Raw genomic sequence first — 26,789 nt, 5'->3', positions numbered from 1 at the left:
GAAGCGGAACCATGAGATGCTTCATGTAACTGATTGACTCGTGCTTGAGTTACCTGCAGTACACCAGGCATCAGGGATGTGGGTGAGGAGAGACAAAGGGTTCTGTTAAAGTCGGCAACTTTCTTACATATGAAAATCTAGAACAAAATTTTCTTAATTTTTGTAATTTTTCTTAAATTCCTTTTTAAGTGAATTAAGAAAATTCATTTTCTTAATTTTTTTTTTTTTTTTGGTTTTTCGAAACAGGGTTTCTCTGTGTAGTCGTGGCTGTCCTGGAACTCACTCTGTAGCCCAGGCTGGCCTCGAACTCAGAAATCCGCCTGCCTCTGCCTCCCGAGTGCTGGGATTAAAGGCGTGCGCCACCACGCCCGGCTCTAATTTTTTTGTTCTATTGTTTCTCAACCTTTTGTTTTGTTTTCTTTTGTTTCTCAATCTTAAGTTTCATAATTTTGTAATTATCTTAACAAATTGTAGGGCAGGAGAGATGGCTCAGCAGTTAAGAGCACTGACTGATCTTCCAGAGGTCCTGAGTTCAATTGAAGACAGCTACAGTGTACTCATATAAACAAAATAAATAAATAAATCTTTTTTTTTTTTTTTTAAAGAAACAAGCCGGGCAGTGGTGGCACACACCTTTAATCTGTACTCTGGAGGCAGAGGCAGGCGGATTTCTGAGTTCGAGGCCAGCCTGGTCTACAGAGTGAGTTCCAGGACAGCCAGGGCTACACAGAGAAACCTTGTCTCAACAAACAAACAAACAAACAAACAAACAAACAAACAAAAAGAAACAAATTGTAAATTTGATAAACTGACATTTATGCTTTTAATGAACTTTCATTTTGGTTCTAATAGTCAGTAATTCAGGCCAATAAAAAGGCACTGCTATCCAACTGTGGCAGACTGAAGAGTAAGGTGTGTTCACCATTCATAAGATTCTCAAGACCCTTAGCATTATGCAACCTGGCTCCCAGTAACTACAACCATGATGATAAAAGACCTCAGTGTGATTAGGTACTCTCTTCTATTCAATAATTAACGACATCATCCCCTCAGCACTTATTAACTGGCTCCCTATCACTTTCCTCCAGTGTGATGCCTCTGGTGCTGAATGAGGTTTGCAGTCTGGTTGAAGGCTTTCCCGCATGTGTTACATTTGTACGGTTTCTCTCCCGTGTGAATCCTCTGGTGTTGAATGAGGTGTGTGCTTCGGATAAAAGCTTTCCCACAGGTTTTACATTTGTACGGTTTTTCTCTCGTGTGAATTCTCTTATGTTGGGTAAGGGCCGAATGGTCACTGAAGGCTTTCTCACATATGTTACACGTGTAAGGCTTTTCCCCGGTGTGAGTTCTCTGATGCTGTGCTAGGGCTGACTGGTCCCTGAAAGCCTTCTCACACAAGCCACATCTGTAAGGTTTCTCTCCAGTGTGAATTTTCCGATGGCGCGCAAAGGATGAGTTATCTCTGAATGCTTTGCCACATTCGATACATTGATAAGGTTTCTCCCCAGTGTGGATTCTCTGGTGCTCAGTAAGGGAAGAGTTCACCCTGAAGGCCTTGCCACACTCGTTGCATTCAAAGGGTTTCTCTCCAGTGTGGATCCTCTGATGCTGCAGGAAACTTGTACTCTGATTGAAGGCCTTGCCACACTCGTTACATTTATAGGGCTTCTTGCCGCTGTGGATGTGTTGGTGTTTGGTAAGATGTGCTCTGCAAACGAAAGCTTTGTCACAAAGGTGGCATTGGAAAGGTTTCTCTCCAGTGTGCATCCTATGATGGTGGGAAAGATGTATGTTCCGGATAAAGGCCTTTCCACAAACATTACATTCAAAGGGCTTTTCTCCGGTATGGATTTTCTGGTGGTAGGTAAGGGAAGAGCTCACTGAGAAGGCCTTGCCACAGTCCTTACACTGGTATGGTTTCTCGCCAGTGTGGACTCTTTGGTGATGGATGAGGTGTGTACTCTGGTGGAAGGCTTTCCCACATTCTCGGCACTCGTACCGCTTCTCTTTCATTGGTGATTTCTGACTTGGGTTGAGTTTTTCGGTATGACGTTTCTGATGCTTCTTAAGGGTGGAACTCTTAGAGAAGGCTTTCCCGCATTCGCTGCATTCAAAAGCTGTTTTGCTTGCTTGAGACCTCTGACTTTGAATGGGCGATGAGCCCTCTGCTCTGACGCTCTGCTCACCCAGTTTTGATGGAGTGTTCTGCTGGGTGAGGACCACTTGCTGCAACTTCACCTCCTGACCTTCCTGGCACTGCCAATCTAACAAGTTAGCACATGCTCTTTCCTTTGTTATCCATCGATCCGACTCTTTTTCAGGGATATCTGCCTTGAGGAATTTCTTACTCGTGGCCATTGTAATTTCCCCTGAAAGATATTGAAAACAGAAATGTCACTTTTACTCTGGTGAAATAGCTTGACGGAATAAATGAAAAGACATTAGCAATGCTAACAAAGAAATGGTAGCTAGAGACTTAAAGTGGTAATGTGAAGGGAAATAGCCAGAGAAATGACCGCAGGAGGATGGTAGAGGCTGAAGCTATGATGAGGCAGAAGTGTTGAGAGCCCAATTTCAGAAGACCTGGCTTGGAATTCTGAGAACAGTTACTTTGTCTGTGACTAAAGAGATTTTATCTGACTTTCAAAGCTCAAAAATATCCAATATAGACCACAAAAGCTGACTCATGCTTGTAATCCCAACATGTGAAAGGCTGAGGCAGAAGGACCACCATGAGTTTGAGGCTAACCTGGGTTAAAGAGTAAGTTTTGGGGGCCGAAGAGCTGGCTTAGTGGTTAAGAGCATTAGCTGCTCTTTTACAAGATTGAGGTTCAATTCCCAACACTCACACAGTGGCTAACATCTGTCTATTACTCCAGTTCCAGGGCATTCAATGCCCACTTCTGGCTTTGCATGCACCAAGTGTGCATGTGGTAGGTACATAGACATACACATAGGTGAACAAGCACACACTCGCACAGGCACACACACACACACACACACACACACACATGTGCACACACATACAAAAAATTAAATCTTTTAAGAAAGAGATTCTGTCTCAAAAATTATCTCTAGATGGAGAGGATCTAGGGGGAAGAAAGTAAAACCATGATCAAAATATATTGTATGAAAAAAATTAATCAAAAAAATGAATTGGAAATTTTGTTTTTGTTTTTGTTTTTTTTTTTGAGACTCAGTTGTGTCATGTGATGTTTTTCTGGAATCTGTCTTATGAGAGGATGTTTTTGCTGAAGCAGCCACGTGAGAGGATGTTCTGCTGAGAACAGACATGTGGTGTTTTTCTGGAAGCTGCCTGGAAAAAGGGCATGTGATGTTGTGCTGGAGCAGATGCTTGAGAGAAGATGTGGTGTTTGGAAAGGGTATGAATACAATCCACCAGACAGTGGATGGTGCTGTGTGCCATTGGTTCACCTTGCCACTCTGCTGACCAGTGTTTCTCATGACTTAGTAGCTCTCTACTATGCACCAAAGAACATCTAGTGATGTTCTGGTGGCTTCTTACCACTTTGATGGACTTGAGCCCATTGTCAGAGCCTCACATTTTCTTCTGGATCAAACTGCCGTTGCTGATTCATGAATGATGTTTGTGAGTGGATTGAGCTACTGCTGCTGACTTGTGTGAACTAAGCTGCTGATAACCTGACAATGCAGATTTGACTCACTCCAAAGGGTTCTTTCCAAACAGGTTTTCATCCTTCTTTGTTTTATTATCCTTTCCTTTCTACTGTCTCTGATAGGTGATGGACTAAAAGGGAGGATGTCATGTTTTATAAAAAGAAAGCCAAGATATGTTTTGTAGAGTGTGGTATGGTGAGGTGGGTGGGTTGCCTCGGCAGCCCATACTGAGGCATCCCTTCCCCGTGAGGTGCCAGTCATAAGATGGGTACAGTGTAGAATAGAGTTTATGTAGGGCATAGGAAGGGGAGTTGAGAAGGAAGTAGAGATAGAGAAAATGAGAGAGAGATAGAGAGGGGTGAGGGAGAAAGAGAGGAAGAAGAGGAAGTGGAGGAGGAGGAGGAAGAAGAAGAGGAGGTCGAAGAAGAGGAGGAGGAGGAAGAGAAGGAGGAGGAGGAGAAGGGGCCAGCCAGGAATACATGGAGAGTGGCAAGGGAGAGAGAGGGAGAAAGGGCTCAGGGAAAGAACAAATAATGGGGAAAAGCAAACAGGTACATTTTAAGGTTTAAATCATGAGCGTGGGAGATACACCCTTACTGTAACTGAACATGGTCAAATCTAAAGTCCATCTAGGCACATCAGAGAAGAATGACTGAAAGCCAAAGGACATATGGAAAGTGCCAGTACAGTTCCACTAAAAGTCTAAAGACTATAAATCAACGAGCTTACACAGGACGACTGTGGAAAAATCAAAAACAATCCAAGAGAAGGGAAGAAAGATAACAGGGGATTTAAAGTGGGTGAATGAACAGTAGGAACAGGAGTGCAGAGACCAACCCCACACAGAGTGCGTGTGGCTAATCTAAACAGACAGGGCCCAGCTACAGGCCATTAGCAAAGACATGGGAAAACACAGACACTGAAATAGTAAACATAAAAGAATAGAAAAGATTTAAAATTTAAAGGAAGATGGTGCTTATGATAGTATCAGACAAACCCCACAGCATTAGAGTAAATGGATTTCTGTCAAAGGGGTAACTCTCCTGGCACGTAACAGGAACATCTCCACCTATGTGTACAGGGAGAATGAACATCCAAACGTTCAAAGCCAATATCTGAGTGCTACATCTACTCCAGTAGTGACCCTTGTGACAGGCCGAAAAGCCTGGACTTGATCCCGAGGCGAAAAGTTCATGGAAACTTAGTCTCCTGGAACTGTGACATCCTGTAATAACGAATGCTCTAAATCTGTCCTTGCTTTAGTTGGTAAATGGATTGGTATGCTTTCCCTTAATATTGATTTATTATAAGTGCCTCTAAGGATTGATTTTGACATATAGCTAAGTCAGATTCCTCACCAGTCCTAGGCAGTCCTTGAGCCAACTATGGGCTTTGAATTCAGTAAGAATGTTGCCTATTCAGTGACATTCAGAATTGCCTCTAGTATTGTAAGAGAGATAGTGAAAGAAATCAGGCATTACTATCTACTACATAGAGTTAGAAATCTCAGGGCAAGTTTAGCAAAGTATACTTAGGATTTTCATTAGAGTCGGGTATGGCAGACTACATTACTTAGTAGAAAGTTCCCCCACACAATCACTTAGAATAATAGCCAAGTTACTCCCATATGCAGGAATTTACCATTATCTAGGAAGAAGGAAGGTTGTGGTCTAAGGAGGAACCAGAGTAGATACTTAGAACTATAGATGGCTGAGTTACACCCATACACAGGAATTTACAATGGCCTAGGGGGAAGGTAGACTATACAATGGACTAGAATTGGAACTATGGCAAGGGCTGACTTCTAAGACTAAGCTGACCTTAAGTAGGGCTGCTTTTGATCCCAGTTGTTAACATTGAATTTTATCCCAGTTGGTTCCTGCCAGTCCTTTGTAGGCATTCCTGTTTTGTGTCAGATACTTCCGATGTACCTTGCCTGCTGTGATACCCTACTCCTTTGTTTTCTGTATTATACAAAACTGATGCTCATTTTGAGACAAAATACATTCAGATTCAGCACACTTCCTTGTGTCCGTGTCTGTCTGTCACCCCCTTCTTGCCAACTCTTTGCCCACCTGTAACTGGAACCAGAGTTTCACACGTAGATCGAGGACCCAAGTGAGGTTCATCTGCGGCATCTGAGGAAGAGAAAGTGATGCATTTCTGCATTACTGACACATCAAAGGAGAAATCACGACACCAATTAGAAGTCTTCTGAACTGAATGGTGCTATAAATACAGATATAAACGAGATCACAGGACAGCTAAAGCCTTCAAATATAGTAGATATATAGATATTGACTATTAGTCTGAAGAGATTAGTAAAAGAGAAAACTAAATCCAACAAAGAGGGAAATAATACAGAAAACAAGGTACCAAGAGATTATAAAGCAAGAATTAAAAAACCCGATATGCCTTTAGCAAGACAAGTGAAGCATGAAAGACCCTGTTATCTATGCCAGTTTTCAGTAGTGTTCACGGGAGGTACTCTTTGTGTTTCTCTGGCTTAGAGTATATAGTGTCTCATGTGCTAAAGCGGCATCAGGGAAGATTGCATAACGACTTGTAAGATAATGAGACAGTATGGCAATAACAATGGCTAGACTCACACTCCAAGGAGTTTGCTGTTTTAATAGACTGGCTGGAGTGCTCCCTGGGTGCTCCCTGGCATCTTTCCACCGCTGCCCTCCAATGCTAGGGTTATAGATGTGTGCTGCCATGTCCAGCTTTACCTAAGAAGTACAGATCTGAGGTCTTCATGTTTGTGCAGCAAGAATTTGCACTCTGAGCCTCTCATCCCCAAGTCTTAATCTTATGTGATGGTTTGACAAGGAGTGGCCACCCCCCATAGACTCACGTGTTTGAATGCTAGGCCCACAGGGAGTGGCACTATTAGAAGGTGTGGCCTTGTTGGAGTAGGTGTGGATTTGTTGGAGGAAGTGTGTCTCTGTGGGAGCAGGCTTTGATGTTTCCTATGCTCAAGCCATGCCCAGTGTGGCACGCAGTTAACGTCTGCTGCCTGTGGATCTAGATGTAGAACTCTGATCCTCCAGCACTGTGAGTGCCTGCATGCCACCAGGCTTCCTGCCATGAAGATAATGGACTAAACCTCTGAAACTGTAAGCCAACTCCAAATTAAATGTTTTCCTTTATAAGAATTGCTGTGGTCACGTAGCAATGAAACCCCAACTAAAAAACCTTATTAATTTGAAGTCCCAGTAGAATGAGCTATTGGCAAAAGGGCTTGGTTGGAGGAAGCATGTTCCTGGGAGTTTGTCTTTGAAAGGTGCATCTTGTTCCTGATCCCTTCTTGTTTTGTCTCTTAGCTTCCAGGCCACCATGAAAGCAGGGGCTCTCCTCCCCTACCTCCTATGGTGTTTCTGTCTTGCTGTAGGGCCAAAAGCAATGGAGTCAGCTCACCATGGACTGCAGACTCTAAAACTGAGCCTGAATAAGTCTTACCTCCTTCTGAACCACACCTCTCGGGTATCTTGCCACAGCAAGAAAATGTGATTCAGAAAAGAAACCCAGGACATTTGGCAGAAAACAAACCTAGTGGGCTAAAGAGATGGGTCCACATCCAGGGGACCTAAGTTTTGTTTCTAGTAGCCTTGATGATGGTGGTGGCGACAGCGGTAGGGGTTGTGTGTGTTGGGGTGACTTACAACTGCTTGTTAACTCTAGCTTCAAGGGAATCTGACGCCCTCTTTTGGTCGCTGGGAGCACTGCACACACATACGCAATCTGCCCTCCACCCCAAACACTATGCACAATTAAAATAATGTAAAACAAAGCCAGGCGTGGTGGCACATATTATTATTGGAGGAAGAGACAGGGACAGGAGTTCAAGGCTAGCATCATCTACAGAGAAAGTTCCAGGACAGCCAGGCTACATAGATAAACCCTGTCTTAAAAAAACAAACTATTACCACCACTATTAATCATCATCATCACAATAATAATAACAACAATGATAATAATAAATATTTAATACCGAGCTAGAGGCTTTCTGGTATACTAGGAGGAAGAGTGGTGAGAAGCCACACTGGACTCCATTTCTTATTCTCATATCTTAAGCTGGGTGGTAGGATATGAGTACTGCGTCTTTACCACTGTTTGAACTCCTTAGGACTGGGTACACAGCTTAGTGACAGAGTGCTTACCCAGCATGCATGAGGCTCTGGGTTCAATTTCCAATACTGGAGAGTAAAAGTAAGACTTTTTTTCAGGCAAAGGAACACATAATTTTAGCACATAAAACTTCAAAAATTATGTTATTTTTATAGTCAGTGTACAATATTCAAAATGAATATATTTTAAGGATTAAAAAAAAAGAAATGATAGTGCTAAGTGAAAAAATAAAATTGCAACGTGGAAGACCAATATATCAGCTCTAGAAAATTCCCCAGTAAATTTAAGACAAAAAAATGCAACAAAGAGGGAGGAGAAGAGGATATAATACACAATTAAAATGATAAATGGGGGTAGGGATGGTGGCTCAGTATGTAAGAGTGATTGCTGTAGATGTTTGTGAACCCAAGTTCAGATTCCTAGCCCCATGTAAAAGCTGAGTGTGGCCACAGCTGCCGAGACTCCAGCACTGAGGAGGAAGGGGAGAGGGACAGGAAAATCACTGGGGCTTGCTGGCCACCTGCATAGCTGAAAAACAGCAGGCTTGGGTTCAGTGAGGAAGTCTATCTCAAGGCAATAAGACATCCTCCAGCCTCTGTAGACGTGTGCACTTGCACACACACACATACATTCACAGACCAAGAAAGAGAGTAGGAAGCTAAAAAGTATGAGATGCAGAGACCTAACGGATGAATACAGGAAGAGGAGGGTATAAAAGTGACCAGCAGCGACTTGAGATGGGAAGTCTGGTCATTATCCATTGGATTCTGCCTGATTAAAAGTGATATGGGACGCATCAGCTTTGGGCTCAGTTGGCTCTGTGCTAATTCCAACCTTCCATCCAAGAGCCGCACCAGTGCAAATTCATTGTCTTCACTGGGTAGCTGCAGAGGGCACCCATTATTCTTGCTCTGTGGGACATTAGGGGTTAAACGTGTCAGCAAGCATAAATGTCTCTCGCCCAGACCACCCTGTGTGTCACTTCATTGCCAGCTCTCTCTGTCAGCTCATGGCCCAGAGGACAGAAAATGTAAAACGCAAAGCCATCTAGCATGATGTTTTTCTTTCTGTGAGTAAAAATAACTGTCTAAGAATGAGTGCTGGCAAGGAGTTGGGCACAGAGAAAGCCTTATTGGCTGCTGCTGGGAGCGCAAAGCACAGCCTTGTGGAAATCAGTGAGGATCTCTCAAAAAAATTAAATATAGAATTACCATATGACAGCGCTATCTCATGCCTGAACAGATCCCCTAGCCCTCTGCGTCCTGCCATAGCCCATCTGTGTTTACTGGTGCTTAATTTGCAATAGTAAGAAAATGGAACCGGTCGAGATGTCCGTTCATAGGTAATGATAATGAAAACGTGGGAAATACACAGAGTGAATGTTATGAAACCATGCAAGTTTCAGCAAAATGGAAGGTGTAGTGGGATGGCCTAGTGCTCCTTGTATTCTAACGCTAGTTTGGGTGTCCCCAAGAGTAGTTGCCCTAGAGAGAGGAAGACACTGAGTGGCCTTGCCCGCAGTTAATTGTGGTTGGTAAATAAAGTTGCCAACCGCTGGGTAGAAGAGACATAGGTGGAGGTTTAGGTTTCCTGGGCTTGGGACAACGAAGAGGAGGATACAGGAAAGGGAGGAGGAGAAGCCGCCATGGGTTAGCTGAGGAGAAGCCGCCATGGGTTAGCTGAGGAGAAGCCACCATGGGTTAGCTGAGGAGAAGCCACCATGGGTTAGCTGAGGAGAAGCCGCCATGGGTTAGCTGAGGAGAAGCCACCATGGGTTAGCTGAGGAGAAGCCGCCAAGGGTTAGCTGAGCCATCAAAACATGGCCGTGCGGGCTGGCCAATTGAGTTAAGAGCAGTCCAAATGGAATATAGTTAATAGTAAGTAATATCTCGGGGTTCTTGATAGGAAAGTAGATGCTAATAGCATGGAGGGTAAGCAGCTGCCCAGCTATTGTGCTGTTTAGGGTTTGTCATAGGTATAAAGGTGATGTGTGTGTATTCTATCTGGGAACTCAATAACTAAAGGTGGGGTAGGAGCTCTGAGCTCAGGATATTAAATACTTTTTACTACAAGAAGAAGAGGGAAAGTATTATATAAGTGGAGGCAACCCAGACTCAGAAAAATTACAGAGCAGTGGTGGTACAAACCTTAAATTCCAGTACTTAGGAGGAGGCTGAGGCAGGCCAGTCTCTGAGTTTGAGGCCAACCTGGTCTACAGAGTTCCAGGACAGCCTGGGCTGCAAAGAGAAACCCTGTCTTGAAAGATCAACTAACCAACCACGCAATGTTACATGCTCTCGCCCATTACGTCCCAGATTGTCACGTTTCTTTGTGTTGTATGTGAGTGCTGGTATAGGCTATGAATAAGCAAGAAGGGAGACCACAAGAGGGTGAAAGATGGCTGAGAAGGAGCGGGCAAGAGGACATAATGCAATATAAACGTGAAAGAGAGGTGGGAGTGGGGAGGTGGGTATGGGGCGATCAGACGGGTGGAGGAGAAGAACATGGGAATCAACAAAACAAATCTTGTTTGAAAATACTGTAGTGAAACCTAGTGCTGTGTGTGCTAATTAAAACCAACGGTCTATGCTAAGCCAAGAGTAAGAGGCACCATGATGAGAAAATGCTAATCTGAAAGATCTGAGCAGCCCTTGACTGAAATGCCTAGGAACCGTGTGCACTTGCATAATGCCATGTTTTCAGGATGGGACCCAAGATTAAATATGACTCACCCCTTATGATTGTGTATATCTTATTCACAAACCAAAGGTAATTAATTATATAGGAGAGTTTCAGTGTCTGAATTTTGGTTGTGACCTGTCACCTGAAGTCAGGTGTGGTGGTCTGTCAGTACTTAAAACGTTGGAGATTTTGGGCTGGTAAGATAGCTCAGTGAGTTATGGCATTTGGTTGTCAAAGATCAAATCTACAGAATATTCTATAGGAGTGAGTTAAAGGTTTTCTTTATTTCCCTGTACTGGGGACTGAACCTAGGACACCAAGCAAGCTCTACCACTGAGCTTCATCAGTGGTAAGTTAAATACTTTTGTAAATAACTGAAATTTTGAGTTATAGTTAAATTCCATCAAACATTGAGTCCTAGACATTTGAGGTGGTTAGATGTTAACTATAAAATAGAAACCTTTGCCAAATTTCACTAGATTACAGTGGAAAAAAAATAGTAAGAGGTCTTAACAGATACTTTACAGGTCAAGTATGGTGGCATATCCCCATCTTTGAGTCAGAAGCCCCAGGGGATACCACAGGACAAGCAACAGCCACTGAGCTGTCACGTTCTCCCCATTTCCAGGCAGCAAGTCTCACTAGCAGGCACACGCTGCTCTACGTGTGAGCAGTGCAGCAAAGAATATGATAATCCTGGCCCTTCTGGCACCTGTAACAAGGACCGAGCCTGGCACAGGAGGACAGTTAAACTTGGGTGACTATACCTCCATGTGGCTAAAGAACAAGGATGGGAGGACATGGATGTTTGCTTCACTAGAAAGAAAGGAACTTCAGCAAGTGCAGAACTGTTTCCAGAACACCAGAGAGGCCCCTCAAGATGGGTATGTGCAGAACATCAGAGAGGCCCCTCAATGGGGACGTGCAGGCAGCTCCTGTGTGTTGGATTTAGAATAGGCCACTCCAACACAGGAGTGCGGCAAGCAGACTGCTAATTTTCTGCGGGGCAGATATTTTTAAAGATTTGTTTATTTATTTTATGTATGGGAGTACACAGCCATTCCTTCAGACACACCAGAAGAGAGCATCAGATCCCATTACAGATGGTTGTGAGCCACCATGTCCTTGCTGGGAAATGAACTCAGGACCTCTGGGAGTGCAGTCAGTGCTCTTAACTGCAAAACCATCTCTCCAGGACCTAGACTGCTAATTTTTAAAAATTCATTTTTATTTATATATATGAACATGTGTGCAGTGTGCCTGTGGAAGCCAAATGAGGATGCAGGATCCCCTGGAGATGGAGTCACAGACAATTCTGAGCTGCCTGATGTGGGACCTAGGCACGGAAGCTGGATCCTTTGGAAGAGGGTGAGTGTTCTTAACAGTGGAGCCACCTCTCCGGCCACAGACCACTAATTTATGGGAAACAAGGAAAGAAGGAAGGGCTCAGACATGGACAGACTTCCATACAGAATGCCAGTTTGGATATGCTTGCTGGGACCATGTGACCCAGGCATGCCACATTTGCTGAGACTTCATGCAACTGCACCCACCAACTGGGCTCCTTCCAATGTCTCCCACATGCATGGCCCTTACCCAGAACAAAGCCCTCAGGAGCCTCCTCTGACACACATTCTTCCACTTCCTCCAGGGGAAAGAACATATCTGGTCGGGATCCTAAGAGACCTGCTAGTGAAGGAGAAAGAAAACCATGACGTAATCTGTTCATCCTGTGATAAAAGTCATTGTAAAGATAAGAGCTGGTCCCCAGAATATTCTAGAAATGGGGATTAGAGAGGTAGCATAGCGTGTTTGCAAGGGACAAGACGGCTTGGGACCTGACACAGAGAGCCTGTTCCCACACCCCTTTCACTTGTGACACATCTCCAAACTTCAACACAGCTCTGGGGACACCAAGGGAATAGATATACATTAGGAGTGAAGGCAGGATCATGAGCGAGCCCAATTCCAACCTAACCTGTTGTTCAGGGGCCCCAATCAGTCCTGGAAAGGTGACGCTGAGCCCCATGCTGTCCAGCTTACCTCAGGGACCCCAGCAAGTCCCCCACAGGTGACACTGAGCCCCAGCTTACCCAGTGAGACCAGGTTACTGTAGTTCTCTAGCATCACATCCCGATACAAGGCCCTCTGGGCAGAGCTCAGCCGACCCCACTCCTCCTGGGTGAAAAGCACGGCCACATCCTTGAAGGTCACCAAGTCCTGTGACACAGAACACTTCCTTACCAACCTGGGCATACCACAGAAAAGCTCAGGCTGGCTGTCTCCACAGCTCTCTTGGATCATCTTACAGGTCTCCTGCAGGAGGCTGGTGTTCAGGGACAAGCTACATGTCCTCAGCATCTCCTAGTGGCTGAGCCTTGTGCTGCAGACAAACTTTGTCTCCAACTTTGGCACCAATTGTAGAGAAGTCGTTATTAAAGACTGTGCAGTTGTTCACTGGGCCCACATCTCCCAGTCTCTCCACAGCCCTAATGTAGCTGTGTAACGTCTCAGCCCAACACATATTGCTATGTTCTTACTCATGGTGGTGTAGATAAACAAAGGGCACTGGCAGAAGTGTAAAAGCATACAGCACACAATACTGTACAGGGCTAACACTTTATAATGACAGCAAACCATACTGATACACCTAATGTCCTCTTTTTAAATCATTATTTTAGCATACACTCCCATACACTCAAGTAATCTTTCCTGTGGAATATTATGTCACGTTTCACCAGCAGCAGCCTCACCTGTTTTGTGTTTCTGCATCCCTGGATTAATTAGGAGGCCAGGCTGAATGGCTCACCCAGACTATCTGGTTTTCAGAAATGCCCTCTGTGTGTTCACATGAACACCAAACAGCTCCATGACGCACTTCTCAGAATGGGCAGAGTCCTTCTATGGCATATGCTCACTGTTTTCAGTAAGCTTTCCTTCTCATCTGCTCACCCAAACACACGTGTGAATGTACACACACACACGCACGCGCACACACACTATGGAAATAATCCTTCTGTATTGTGACACCATCTATGTCTTCTTTGATTACAACTCATCCCTTCCTTGGAAATTCTGACCAAGGACAGAAAGAGTCTCTCTAAGAAACCTGGAATATAGCATGGAAAACAGCACCTTGCACAGTGTGGTCTTCTGAGCTAAGAAGCCAGGGAGGTAGTGTGCACTGAAGAAGGTCCAAATAATGGAAGTCCAGAAAAGAAAGCAAAGGATCTAAGTGGAGGGACTCTAAGCATATTCTAGACTCCATTTCCATAGCCAAAGTCTGTTGTATCTCTGTAATGTGTTTCTGATAAATGCCTGCTTTAGCTTAAGATAGCTTAGTTAAGTTTGTTACATGTACCCAAACCCTTGGTGCACAGCAAGGAGCCAAGAAACACTTGCTGGAGGTGAAGCCATGAGTAGATTTACTAAGAACCATTGCTCATCTCTGGTTTCTGACACAGCTAATGAAGCTGATACATTGTCTATCCCTAAGCGCTTCTGCCTGATGGCAGCCAAATTACAGCAGCATGCGAACAACACAATAGTGTTTAACTGCCATGCCTGATATAGCTTATCCCTCCAAGGTCCAAGTGCCTGTGTGAATGTGTTGGGAAGTGGGACACCTTGAAGAGGTGGGGCTTATATGGGGCATGAGTAGTCTCCTGGAGCTCCATTCCCTAAAGGGTTCAATGCACATCTTGTAGGATTGGGAGGAATGGGGCAGGTCTCTCTGGATTGCAGTGGCTATTAAGAGCAGCACATTGTTATAAAGTGAATTTAGCACCTTGGACCTCTCTCATTTCCTCTCACCATGCAAAACTCCCCACACCTTTCTCGGTCCTGTCATGTGGTGCCATCGGCTACATATGATGCAGCCTAGAGCCCTTGCAACCTGGGGCTGCCCAATCTTGAACTTTCAACCTCTAAATAAAGCTCTTTGATTACCAAACTCAAGAAGAGAATGAGCAGTCAGCAAGCTGGAACTGGTTGGTGGTTCTTCCAGCTTCTGACCTCCCATAAATCCCTGTCCCAGATAGTTAAAGACTTAAAAGAAAAGGAATTAGAACAGGTTTTACCTAAAGAGACTGGTACCACTCAGAATGCCTTTTAGATCTGAGCTCTTTGTAGACAGGCTCTCCATGTAGCCCAGGTTAGCCTCAATTTTCAATCTTGCTGCAGTCTGCCAAGTATTATGAATTCGGTGTAAGCCACCATACCCAGCTTTGTGTGTGTATATGTGCCAGCTTTGTGAGAGTGTGTGTGTGGTGCTGGAGACTGAACTTAGAACCCTATGCATGCCAACCAAGTATTCTACCACAAAACTAGCCCCCTAGCCTATAGAAGTAGAGTTCTTCAATTATTTTTGTACCACTTATATATTCTTCTTAAACAAAAGTTACACGTTATCTTTAAAAGACATCAATAACTACGTGGCGTCTAGGACACCCCATGTTCACGGGAAACATTTCAAATTCCTTCTTTTAGATCCTATGTCAGTTCCTGCCTTTACCATTTTGGACCACCATCTTACTGGCTAACACAAGTAGAAAGGTTTTCATTTTATACTAACCTAGAATCCTGCCCAGATGTGCCACTTTCATGCCTTACAGAAAGCTCTAAAGCTCACTAGGAGGAGATGTGTGGTGGGAGGGAGCAGCTGGGGTCTTTAGGGACGGCTGGAAAGGAAGCTTCTGGTTAGAGCAATGAATGAAGTCAAGGACACAACTGGGGGTACAGAGGGACAACACTGGACAGTGGTGACTCACCTGGACCAGGACCGGGAACTGGCTGACAGCCATTTCTTTTCTCTGGTGAGCTGAGGAGCATTGAGCAGGGAGGAGGCAGGGGAGGAGGTTACAACTGCGGGGGTTCTCTGGCTAGACGCATCTGTACTCCTGTGATGAGAGGGCCGGGTCAAAGCTCACAGGGATGTGCCTCACCATTCACATCCTGGCTCACTTTGTGTTTGCTCCCAGTTCATACTCCCTCTAAAGGTAGCTGTCCTCACCCAATCTGTAAAGTGACTTCTCCCCATGCCAGTTCTCCTTCGCATCTTTCCTGTAGTCAGATCCTGCATGCCTTCCCGTTTTGTGTGGCTTTGGCTTTTCCCTGCAGAAAGCTTGCGGGGGCCCAGTTCTCAAACTCTACCCATTCTCTGTCCCTTCCCCTGCAGCTATGCTTTGGCGTCTTAAGACAGCCTTTCCTCCTGGGACAGCTCTATCCCAACTAGAAGGAAGGAGGAGGCAAAGAGGTGACTTTCTCCTGAAAGGGAAGGGGAGTTAAACAGGCCAGATCTCTCTCTCTCACTCTCTCTCTCTCTCTCTCTCTCTCTCTCTCTCTCTCTCTCTCTGGGGGGGGGGGGGGCTGTTTCGGATGGGATAGTGTGGGGGGCGGGTTTCCGGGAGAAGAAATCATTCACATAAGTCACCCTCCACAGTTTCGTCAAGTGCAGGGGCTGCAGTGAAGGTGTCCCTTTCTCAAGTTCCTCAGAGAGAACTTGGAGCCACGCCGGGAATATAACCAGCATCTGTATGCAACTGTATTTCTGAGTTTGCTGCAAGATGAGCTACCAACCCTTCTCAACGTGCAATCAGGTTCGGATCCCTTAGCTCGACTACAAAACAGTTCTGCTGGTCCTTTCCATGTGTGGAATCAAATTTCAGTACATGCACTGCAAAGTTAAGGACATGGGATCCACGCCATCTAAAACGGACCACAATCCACCCTTAGTCTAGGTACCCTCCGTTCTCAACTCCCAGACCTGACCTTCAGTCTCTGGACACTGCAGATCACCGTGGGGCTTCCCTTAGAAGCTTGTCCACTGCGGAGCATAGCCTCGACAGAGTAGTCAGGACACAATGAGCAGGAGCCTGCTCCTTGACGCGGAGCCGCGCCTGCGCGTTTGTCCAGGAGCCGGGAAACCTAATTCCCACAAATCTCTCTGCTGCAGCGCTTAGATTTTTGGACTCCTTTTCTCAGAGGGAGACCAGGAGCAAAAAGCGATAAAGCGCGCCTGCGCCTAGTCACTTTGTGGCCGAAACTACAATTCCCAGAAGGCTCTGCGGTGCATTAGCCTATCGCTGGGCAGACAAGTGGTCTAGTCTTGTGGAGACCAGCAGTGAAGAAAGGTCCAGGATGCTGTTATCAAGGTAACTAGACTCTAGGATCTGCAAGCAAAGCCAGAGAACATCCAGAAACGTCGTAATAGCGCCTAACGACAGAGAAAGGTCTTGAAAGACAGTATCAAGCTCTCAACAAGTGCTACAGCCTTTGTTGGAGCTGGACTGGAGAGGCATGGTAGACCTTGAGTGCAGTGAGGGTTTGAGTAGCAGGATTACAGGGAGGGGGAGGTGCGGGGGGGGGACGGGGAGGACGACGGCGCTGGAAGTCTCTGCAGAGTAAACAAGTGTCTCTGGGAGCACGGGATAGTATATAGAGAAGTTTGGATTTACTTCTGATGACTGTATTTTGCTGGGGCCTGTGAGTATTGAGTGATGTACCAGAATCTTTCCCTGAAGATGTCTAGTTGCCTTTGGATATGTACTAAGTATTCATGGAGGAACTTTCTTATTGGGAGAAAAGTGAGACAAATTTAATTAAAAATATATGATTTGAGATTGACACTTCTGGGATTGCTGGCCACCCTTTAGGATACAATGTCAGTGGCTCTGTCCTGGGCTTTAACGATGTCATTCTCTCACTTAGGGCACACACATATATAGGTTCAGGCATAGAGCAGAGAGTGGTGAAACGGAGTGACTCCTGCACTGCAGTTTTTGTGTGACTAGGGAAGGTGGTCCATCAAACAGAAAATATTCATTAGGAGTAAATGAAAGGACAGCAATGCTGACTTAGGGGTTTCAGAGTGAGAAGGGGCAGGGTGTTTGGGAAATTTTACTGTCCCAGGAAGAGCTCCCCACAAAGAATTTGGCTTAGGGTACTTGATGCTTAGCAAGACCAGCATGTTCACCAGGGACAAGGAAAGAAAAAAGGGCTCAAGATGACATTGTGTGTGACTGAGGTTCTGACCCCATGGTAAAAATGTGGATTTATTTTGTGTGTGATAGGAAAGCAATGGAAGTTTCAAGTGGACAGATGAACTTATCTGTGCAGACTATGGCCAGTTCTGGGCAGGACAGATTCAGGGTGAAAACTAGGAATGGTCGTAGAACAGTGACTTAGCATCTGTTGGCTTGATTCCTAACAATCAAAACTCATCCAAAACAACAGCAAAATAAATTAAAAATCCAGACTATGGAGTAGTTGAGGGAGAGAAAGGACAGTAGACTTGGAGTTTTCTGCAACAGCCAGTGTGTGGCATACCCTCCCTCCAGTATACACCTCTTGTAAGGCTGGGATGATCGGTTTTGTTCAGGGTGTAAGATTGTCTTTGTATTATTCAAATGGTGATTTCTGTACCAGCAGAGATCTGAGTACATCCCAGACACTGGAATTGTTAAGCCACACCTGTCTTAGTTGCTTTGTAAAAGCCTCTAACACCTTCTGATTGGTTTAATCAAGAGGTGAACAGCCTATGGCAAAGCAGGATATGATAGGTGGGACTTCCAGGCAGAGTTAGGAACTCTGGGAGGGAGCCTGAGGAGTGAGATTCCTCAATGAGACACAGAAGAGAGATTCTTCGGTCAGACTCGAGAGATGGAAGGGTCTCTATCCAGACAAGGAGGAAGACAGACATGGAAAACTGAGGAGAGGCAACCAGCGATGTGGCAGAGATTAGATTAATATAAATGGGTTAGTTTAAGTTATAAGAGCTAGTTGGGAACAGTTCCCCCAGGGACTAAATCCTTCATAATTAATAAAAAAATCTCCATGGCATTGGTGGGAAGCTTGTGGGTTACAGTTAACCCAATGGGTTATTTTCTATGACATTTGCTTTGAGAGCCTAGTGATTCCCCTAGGAGCTGTGGGTTCTGGATGGCAGACTAGTAAATTTAGACACCAGTTTTCAGATGTATCGACAATTAAATAGCATGTAGGACTAGCTGTGTTAGGCATTTCCCTAAGCACTTTATTATCTAAAACAACCAAGAGCAGTAAGGTTTACACCATTAAGAAAGGAGGAAACAGTCTCTAATTATGGAGCACCTTGAGCGAGGCCCCAGTAAGCAGGTGGGACCAGAGATCTCACCCCCGGTAATGAAGGAATATGAAGCATTCACCCTGTGTGTCTAGACTAGCTAGGAGGAGACACGTCTTCCAAAATCTTTGATGAAAGTAGTGAAACTTCCGTTTATCTGATTCACTCCTGCAGGGGCTAAGTGAAGTCATTAGGGAATTAATATCATATGGGTAGCCTTCCGTGTGTATGTGTGTGGGTGTGGTGCACTCACAGGCGCCTGCTGTGTATATCACACAGAGAGACATGCACAGCCTCTAAACAGCACTGACGTGTAGCTCAATTGGTAGAGTGCTTGCATGAGTATGTGATTTCCACACCTACTACGTGTAGCTCAATTGGTAGAGTGCTTGCATGAGTATGTGATTTCCACACCTACTACAACTGCAACTCAGGAAGTAGAGACAGGCGACAGATTGAGTTTAACAGCAGCCCGGATGAGACTGTCTTAAAGATTAAAGCAACTGAAAACACACTGTAGTGACCCCTTTCTCCTCAAATGGCTCTAGCTAGGATTCCCTTAGGAGCTTTCCTTACTGTTCCTAGCTTTCACCAGGCCACACCCATTTTCCTCATGCACTTTCTTTCATTAGGATCCAGGCTAAGAAAGAAAGGGGTTGGGGGACACCAAAACTATTTTCCTGTCTGTTATCCCTTTGAGCTCTGGATATGCAAATTAAAGTTTATATAGGACCAATCTGACTTCTTCAAGACTGGTTACTACTTAGTTCTTAGCGCTGTGCTGCAGAGCCTATCCATAAGATCTTTGCATTAGGGTGAAACACCTTCCTTTAGCTTCATTTCCTGTTACTTTGGCTGCTCTCAAATAACTAACCCCCCAGAATTTCCTAGATGTACTGTTTTTTTTGTGCGTGGGGGTTGCCATTTTTCATTGATCCCGTTGCTCTGCTATCAGTTGGCTCACTCCCTGGGGCACCCTGAAGTGGGGGCTACTTTTCAGGAGGGACCAGGGGTTCTCCATCCTATGTCTGTGAGTAGAAATGTTTGTAGTTAAGTTATTGTTCTAGTCAAATATGGTGGGCAGAGATGAACTCATGCCAACTAGTGTAAATATAGGCAAGTGCCCTACCTCAACTATATCCAAAGGAGTCAACTTTCAGGGCTGTTGGTGTTCAGTGTTACCTTGGATGATCTCAAGAAAGAGCCACTGTAGGATGAATCTAGGATTTTCAGAAGTAGCATGTGTTAGGGTCCAAGAATCGCGGAAGGAAGACCCCAGACTCAAATAATATGCCAGGGCAAATAAAGCGAAATAACCAGCATTAAGGGGTCAACCATGACTTGAGAGGCTCGCAGGCCCCTTTTATGCAGGAGCAGGGGGAATTTCCCAGAAGGAGTAGGTAACCTCTGATATGATTGCTAGGGGCAAAGCAGTGACAGTAGGCACCATTTTGATTGGTTGCTATGTTAGTTTCTTTATATGTGGTGATACCTTGAAGAGTTTTGGAAACCAGCTCAGTTCTGGCCTTGTTATCTCCTCCAGCTAAGTGTCTCGGGACCTCACTCAGCTCTGGATTTCTCCTCCCTAAGTCAGGGCGACACTTGAGTCAAGGCCATTGCCAGTGGCGACACTTGAGCAAAGACCATTGTCAGTGCTCATTGAGAAGCCCATCATGCCTTCTGGAGAACTGACTTGTTTTTATTCCCAAGTTTTTGAACCTTTCAGGTTCTCTGATGGACTGAACTCCCCACTTTGCAGAGCCTCTTCATTGTTACACAGGGGTGCCTTTAGTAAGCCAATTTCCACATACCAAAACATCTTATCTCATCTAGGAGTTTTCTGAGGGAACCATTATATTAGCAATTCTCAGACATACAATACTTTCTGGTTTGCCAGGTATGTCTTGGGACTAGGTTATGCCAAGCTTTAGTGATTCGTTCAGGAAGAGCAACTCCATAAATTTCAGGTAACAGCCATTATTTACAAAGGCTATTTCAAAGACTACTGGTGGCTTCTGGTCCTACCACTCCAGAATTCATGCCAGATACAGGTATGCTAAAATTCTGCTACACAGGCTGCCTTCCTTTTTTCCTTTCTTCAGGTAAAAGTATTTTTTTATTTGCCAGAGTAATTGTTGCCTCAGATGCTTGATGCCCCCTTCTACTAATCTAGGCCGAGTCCTTGAGGCTTCTAGCCGTCATTATAATCTTACCCAGGGCCTAGAGTTTTTTCAGCCTGGGACTTACTGCTGACTAAGCTCATCCTTTCTTGTTCTTTCTGATCACTAGCTGGCTGGTTCAACTTAGCTGTTCTGGCACAAACTCTTCTCCAAGCTGACTGATTCAATCTGGCTTCTCTCTCAGCTTCTCCTGAATTGCTGTACTTGGCAATCTGTCCTAATCTATTGGATCCTTCTCATTTTCTGGATTGTTCTGTCTTCACTGGTGTCTAGCTTGTTCTCCTCTGCAACTTTCTCTGTACATCTGGTAAATTGCCTTCTGTCTTTTTCCCCTCCCTGCATTGCCCCTTAATTAGCTTCTAAGCAGCATCCCCTTCCCCTCTCTTATCATGAGAGTTGGGCATATCTGATTCTGTCTAATCTTTCTCTGATTGATCTCTTTGCCTCTGAATTAGATATCACTTTTTAACATGGATGCTTCTTTCTACAAACTAACTTTACCTTCATAGTTTGGGATTAAAGGTGTACTAAGGGGCTGAGCCACACCACGACCAGAAATAGTTCTTTTCAGTAAATAGCACAATCTTGGCATTCACAGTGTGATCAAATATTCTGCAACAAGTTCAAGAACCAGATGTGGGCCTTCTTAGCAGCCAAATGTTGGAGGCTGTGGCACAAGAGCCATAAAGGCACAGGTAGGACCTTCCTTCCTGCCCCAGCTTATGGCCACCTTAGGATGCTGCCACAGAAGTTGTCAAAACAGTGATGCCTCAGCCTGCCGCTGTCCTTGGTGCTGATACATGATTTCCTGACTCAGCCTGCTGCCTTCTACAACAGCAGCCATCCACTCTGGCAGCACCTCCTCTCCAGCCTCCTTGAGCAGCTCCACAGAAGTGGTGCCTCAGTCAAAGTCACCTGTGGCTGGAAAGGGCTTCCTAACCCATGGTCCTGATGCAAGAAAAGGGAGATGAAAATAAGCCACCAATCCCTGAGCTTCCCACAAACAAACAAACAAACCCACTGTTGGGTCTGGAATGGCTGCACAAGGAGAGGTGTGACATAATTTGGAATTAAGAGGAGATGTACCCTCTGGTCCAATGACTGCTGCATTAATTAGCCAGGGTGAACTTGGAGACATCAAGGATAGAGGGTTAGAGCAGTCTCAAAAAGAAAAGGCATGGCTAGGAAAAAGTTAGTACTTAATTTTCCTAGTTACTTGAAGAATAGGATCTGAGAATGCCTAGAGATATACTAGAGCTAGCTGTTTTTCTTGCATAAACTTTAAAACTCGGTAAGAAATCATCTTAAACCTAGTAGTACGTCACCTCTCTGTTCCTACATGAATGCAGTTAAATAGACTGCTGTTCTCACCAGGAAACTACAAGAGCAGTGCCCAGTTACCTGTGAAGAGCAGGCTGTGTAAACATATAAGGAAATGTGCTTTTGCTTTGTATTTATTTTCTGTTTTAAGGAAGCAGGGGTAGAAACTAATGATCTGGGGTTCATAAAGTTAATGAAAATTTAAGAATTTCTAAAAGTATTAGTAATAATGATCAAAGCATTGATGATATAACTTTAGTAAATAAAAGACTGGGTTCAGACTCTCTGGTCAGGGGAAGGTTAAAGCATGAGAGGGAAGGAAAAAGAATGAGAAGGAAGAATGGTTAAGTCTCCTGGAACAGAGAGAGCACCTGAAGTGACAGCTTGCATCCACCACTGACTCCGAGTTATTATTGAATTAGCATCGCTCCCATTCCCACCTTTCCCAGGACACCCCTCACGCTAAGGGTGGACATCGGTAGACCACAAATCCCTGAAGAGAAACAACCACTAATCTATGGACAGAAAAACCCACCAATCCCTGAGTTCCCCAAGCTCAGGACTTGAAATCCCACGAAACCTCACTCTGGAAATCCCTATCCTTAAAAGTTGTCCCATAAGAAATCCTATATAACCCTCAAATAAATTTCTTTTATGAATGGGCTGCCTGGTGTGACTCTCATCCACCAAGAAGCAATGAAGAGAAGGGAAGAATAGAAGAAGGGGTGTGGGGCTGAGGTTCCTGAGCACCTCAGCTCAGCTGTGGTTACCCCCCATCCCCGTCGGGAGCTACACTGCCTCTACTGAGGAATCTTCCTCTCAGAGCTGTGTGGTTCCTGGGCTTTTATGTTTCAGGATGCCCCTTCCATTGGGACATTGTTCCTTGGGAAATCCAAGAGCTGTGTAGTCCCTGGGATCCAATGTCTCAGAATGCCCTTCCATTTTAGCTTCTCCCCTCATAGCTGTGTGGTTCCTGGACTTTGTTCTGAGTCCTAGGATACAATTTCACCCAAGCAGGAACACTTACAAATGAAGACCATTACTTGGGGGTGTTCTGCATTATGCAAGACAATTGATCGAATACAGAGAGACACTGAGGATAGATTTAGGCTTCTCAGCAACAGGGGGATCTGTTGTGGTAAATCTCTCCATCCCAAATATGCCCTGGCAATGAAAACATGACTCAGTTAATATGACTACATGCTGTGCGCCTAGATTGGGCAGATCTACCACTATACTACCATCTTCCACATTGATGAGACCCCTTAGCACTTGGGGTTTCTTCAGGCCATGTGCTTCTGCTCTGCTTTTCTTTTTCCTCCTCTGCATCCTCTCCCTCTTCCATTTTCTCCTTCTTCTCCCTCCTTCACGTTCTGTTCCACCTTCCCTTTTATCTGCCCAATCATCTGCTGTACTTTATTTTACAAATTAAGATGGGAAGCAGGTTTACAGGCTATCCACATTTCCCCCTTTCTGTCCAATTAAAATTATTTATCTCAGATATAATTGAACATAACTATTATTATTTTGTAATTTATAAAGTACAAGGAACTAACACCCAGTCCATCATCCTTGTTAATTAAACAGAACCTCTGTCATCTATCCTTATAGACTAACTTAAGACTATAGTTCTGCACCTGGCTATGTGTTGGTTTTAGATTGAATGCCATCTGAAAACCATCCTCTCAAATCTGTTCTTTGCAAAGTAGAAAGCCTATGACTATGTAGTTTTTCAACCCCATCAGAAATCCAAGAACAACTGGTATTAACTGAAAATATATAGGAAGCCTAGCACAGCTACCAAAACTTAGCCAATTTATAGAGACCGCTGGTCACTTGGACAGTCCCTTACTTCAACACGTTGGAGCATCGGTCTTCAGCCTACTGGCCAGGGTCATCTGACAGAGAAACAGGAATATTAAGGACTAGCCTACTCTGTCTCGGCAGAATCAAGCTGTCCTAACCTGTAATTGTGTCCTTTCTTTGGACAGTATTATGTCTGTAGATGAATGAGGCAATTCTTGCCTAGTGGCTATTTCACCACAACTGGAGTAACTCAAAGATGCTCAGTTTCTTCTTTGAATCCAAGACAGGGAAAGCTGTCAGGAGCAGACTGGTCTCAACAACAAGTGAATAAATAACATTAAATGTCACATTCTGTAAAGTTCTGATGTTTCTGAAAACCAACTATCTAGGTGAAGTAATCTGGACTTTTCTCTGTTACCTACTCTCAGCCATTTCTGATTAAAATAACTGAAAACCCCCTAACAATAAACTTAGAGCCATGAATTTCCTACTTGGCCCTTAACTCACAGGCTTAAATATCTCAGATCTGTTTATAATAACAGCAATAGAAGGACTGGGTCCAAGCCTTGTCCTTCAAAATTTTTAGTATCAAAGGCAACCTATAATAACCACATCCAGCCCCAAAGCTTTGGGAACTGGGACGACGACTCTTCATAACTTCTTCAAGCTGAATATGGGTGTTGAGATATTTTTGAAGGGAGAGGGAAGAGTAGGGAAATTGGGGAGTTGATTGGCCTTAAGATGGCCACACCAATGATTGTATTAGTCTCTGATGTCTGTGTTCTGACTAGATGCAGATGAAAAACCAAGACATCAGCAGTTTTCAGTAGGTCAGTTCAGCATATCTGATGATGAAATTCACCAAGACTCTATGTTCTGTAATATATAAATCTCAAAACAAAATTTTAGTATCATCAATATAACCTTTTTGTTTGATTCTCTGTAATCTAGTTCTCAGGGGGTCTCCCTCTATCAAATCTGATCCATAGAACTCTGGAAGGTATAAATACCTTAATCACCTTTTCCAAAAACACAAAGACAGACAAACCCTTTTCCCCAAATCAGCATAGCCTTCAGCCGGTAACCAGGAAAACCTGTAGCTTGCCCTCTGTCCCAGAGGAACAGTAAAACCACCACAATACTCAAAAATCACACACATTTTAGCCTATTTAGGCCTTTCTAATTTGTCATGTCAGGATATTAACCCAAAATTCCTGTGAAACCCACGTTAGACAGAACATGAGTCTCTACAGACTTTATTATATTTAAAACAATTTATTTACACTTCTATTTTCCTTTCCTTTCCCTCTTTTCCTTTCCTTACCTTTCCTCTTTCCTTTCCTTTTCTCTTTCCTTTCCCTTCCCTTCCTCTCCTCTCCTCTCCTCTCCTCTCCTCTCCTCTCCTCTCCTCTCCTCTCCTCTCCTCTCCTTTCCTACTTATAAGAAGCAGCTTGTCAAACCAGGATTTAAACCCAAAATTCCAGGGGAGCCCACATTAGACAGAATATGAGTCTCCTGTAAGACTTATTAGAGCAATATATCTTTATACCATCTTTAAAGCAATTAATTTAAACTTCCATCACTATCTGCCTATAGGAAGCAGATAGTTATTGTTAAGCTCTCTGCCTAGAATAGCCATCCTATTATACCATCTATCTGCTGTGCTCTCTACCAGGAGCCACAGACATTTATTTAATTAATACCTATTATAATATCTATCTGTTATGCTCTCTATCTGGAGCCACAGACTTCTATTTAATTAATACCTGTTATAGTGTGTTATGCTCTCTACCTGGAGCCACAGACTTCTATTAATTAATACCTGATCATAGCAGGCAATTATCACTGCTCTCTTTACTTGGAGTCAGTGACTAATATTCCCTATCTAGTACTGAACCTTTATCTCAGGTTAGTTGAATTCAAATCAATACGTTGGGCTCCATTTTGTTGCGGTAAATCTCTCCATCCTAAATATGCCCCAGCAATGAAAACACGACTCAGTTAATATGATTACATGCTGTGTGCCTAGATTGGGCGGATCTACCACTACACTACCATCTTCCATATCTATGAAACCCCTTAGAAGTTGGGGTTTCTCCAGGCCACATGCTTTTGCTCTGCTTTTCTTCTTCCTCCTCCTCTGCATCCTCTCCTTCTTCCATTTCCTCCTTCTCCCCCACCTTCCACTCCACCTTCCCTTTTATCTGCCCAATCATCAGCTCTCTTTTATTTTACAAAGTAGGTGAGAAGCAGGTTTACAGGAAATCACCTGAGTGCTGACTCATTCCTTGTTCACAGCCACTCACAGAATGGAATTAACATCAAATATAATTAGCCCCAGGGCTATTCACAACAGGGATCAGCCTCTCAAGGACTGAACACCGATAGCTTCCTAGAAGCTCTTCTCATCGTTACAGAAAAGGTACCTCTAGCAATTTCCATGTACCAAATCTTATTCTGACCTATGGTTGTCTTGAAAGACCCATCACCTAAGCAATTCCCATCATCCAAGTCAAACTCTGCCATATGAGACTTTCAGGTTTGCCAGGCCCGTCTGGAGACCAAGTTATGCAGAGGTTCTAAGACTCCTTCAAAGAATAACCCCATAAAATCTCAGATAACAATCACTGACAAAAGGCTACTTCAAAGCTTAGGTGCCACTACTCCAGATTCAATGGTGCTGCTAAAATTCTGCCTCAATCACTGTCCCACAAAACATGTTGTTATGTTTACAATTATGAAACCCAAAATAGGAAATTCAAATCCCTCTGGACTCCTCTTGTTCAAATAGTCATATTTAATCAATGAACAATTTTCTGAGTTCTGTGTCATTATCAATTTGGTATCATTTCTCCCTTCATCACACTGCCACATTCATAGCTGCTGAGAAATTGAAAAATATATAAACTTAATCTTAGTTTTCTGATTAT

At 44.2% G+C, this 26,789-nt stretch overlaps 1 protein-coding gene across 2 annotated transcripts; it reads right to left on the bottom strand.

Annotated features, from left to right (window-relative positions):
- Positions 1-851: 851 nt before the first annotated feature.
- On the bottom strand, positions 852-16,393 carry Znf454 (zinc finger protein 454). 2 transcript variants are annotated; one of them, XM_085830047.1, is made up of 6 exons: positions 16,222-16,393; positions 15,222-15,350; positions 12,546-12,672; positions 12,049-12,141; positions 5,715-5,777; positions 852-2,369 (listed from the first exon to the last, which is right to left on the bottom strand). In XM_085830047.1, the coding sequence occupies exons 2-6, from the start codon at positions 15,252-15,254 to the stop codon at positions 1,075-1,077; spliced, it is 1,611 nt and encodes a 536-aa protein (XP_085686173.1). In that variant the 5' UTR covers positions 15,255-15,350; positions 16,222-16,393; the 3' UTR covers positions 852-1,074. The 2 variants fall into 2 exon arrangements, with proteins under 2 accessions (XP_085686173.1, XP_029339231.1); XM_029483371.2 differs by having other exon boundaries at positions 12,049-12,138.
- Between the last annotated feature and the right edge of the window lie 10,396 nt (positions 16,394-26,789).

This window comes from Mus caroli, unplaced genomic scaffold, assembly GCF_978045245.1.
Source record: "Mus caroli unplaced genomic scaffold, Mus_caroli_1 scaffold_13, whole genome shotgun sequence".
Classification (NCBI taxonomy): domain Eukaryota; kingdom Metazoa; phylum Chordata; class Mammalia; order Rodentia; family Muridae; genus Mus; species Mus caroli.
This window is presented reverse-complemented; position numbering and strand designations above follow the sequence as displayed.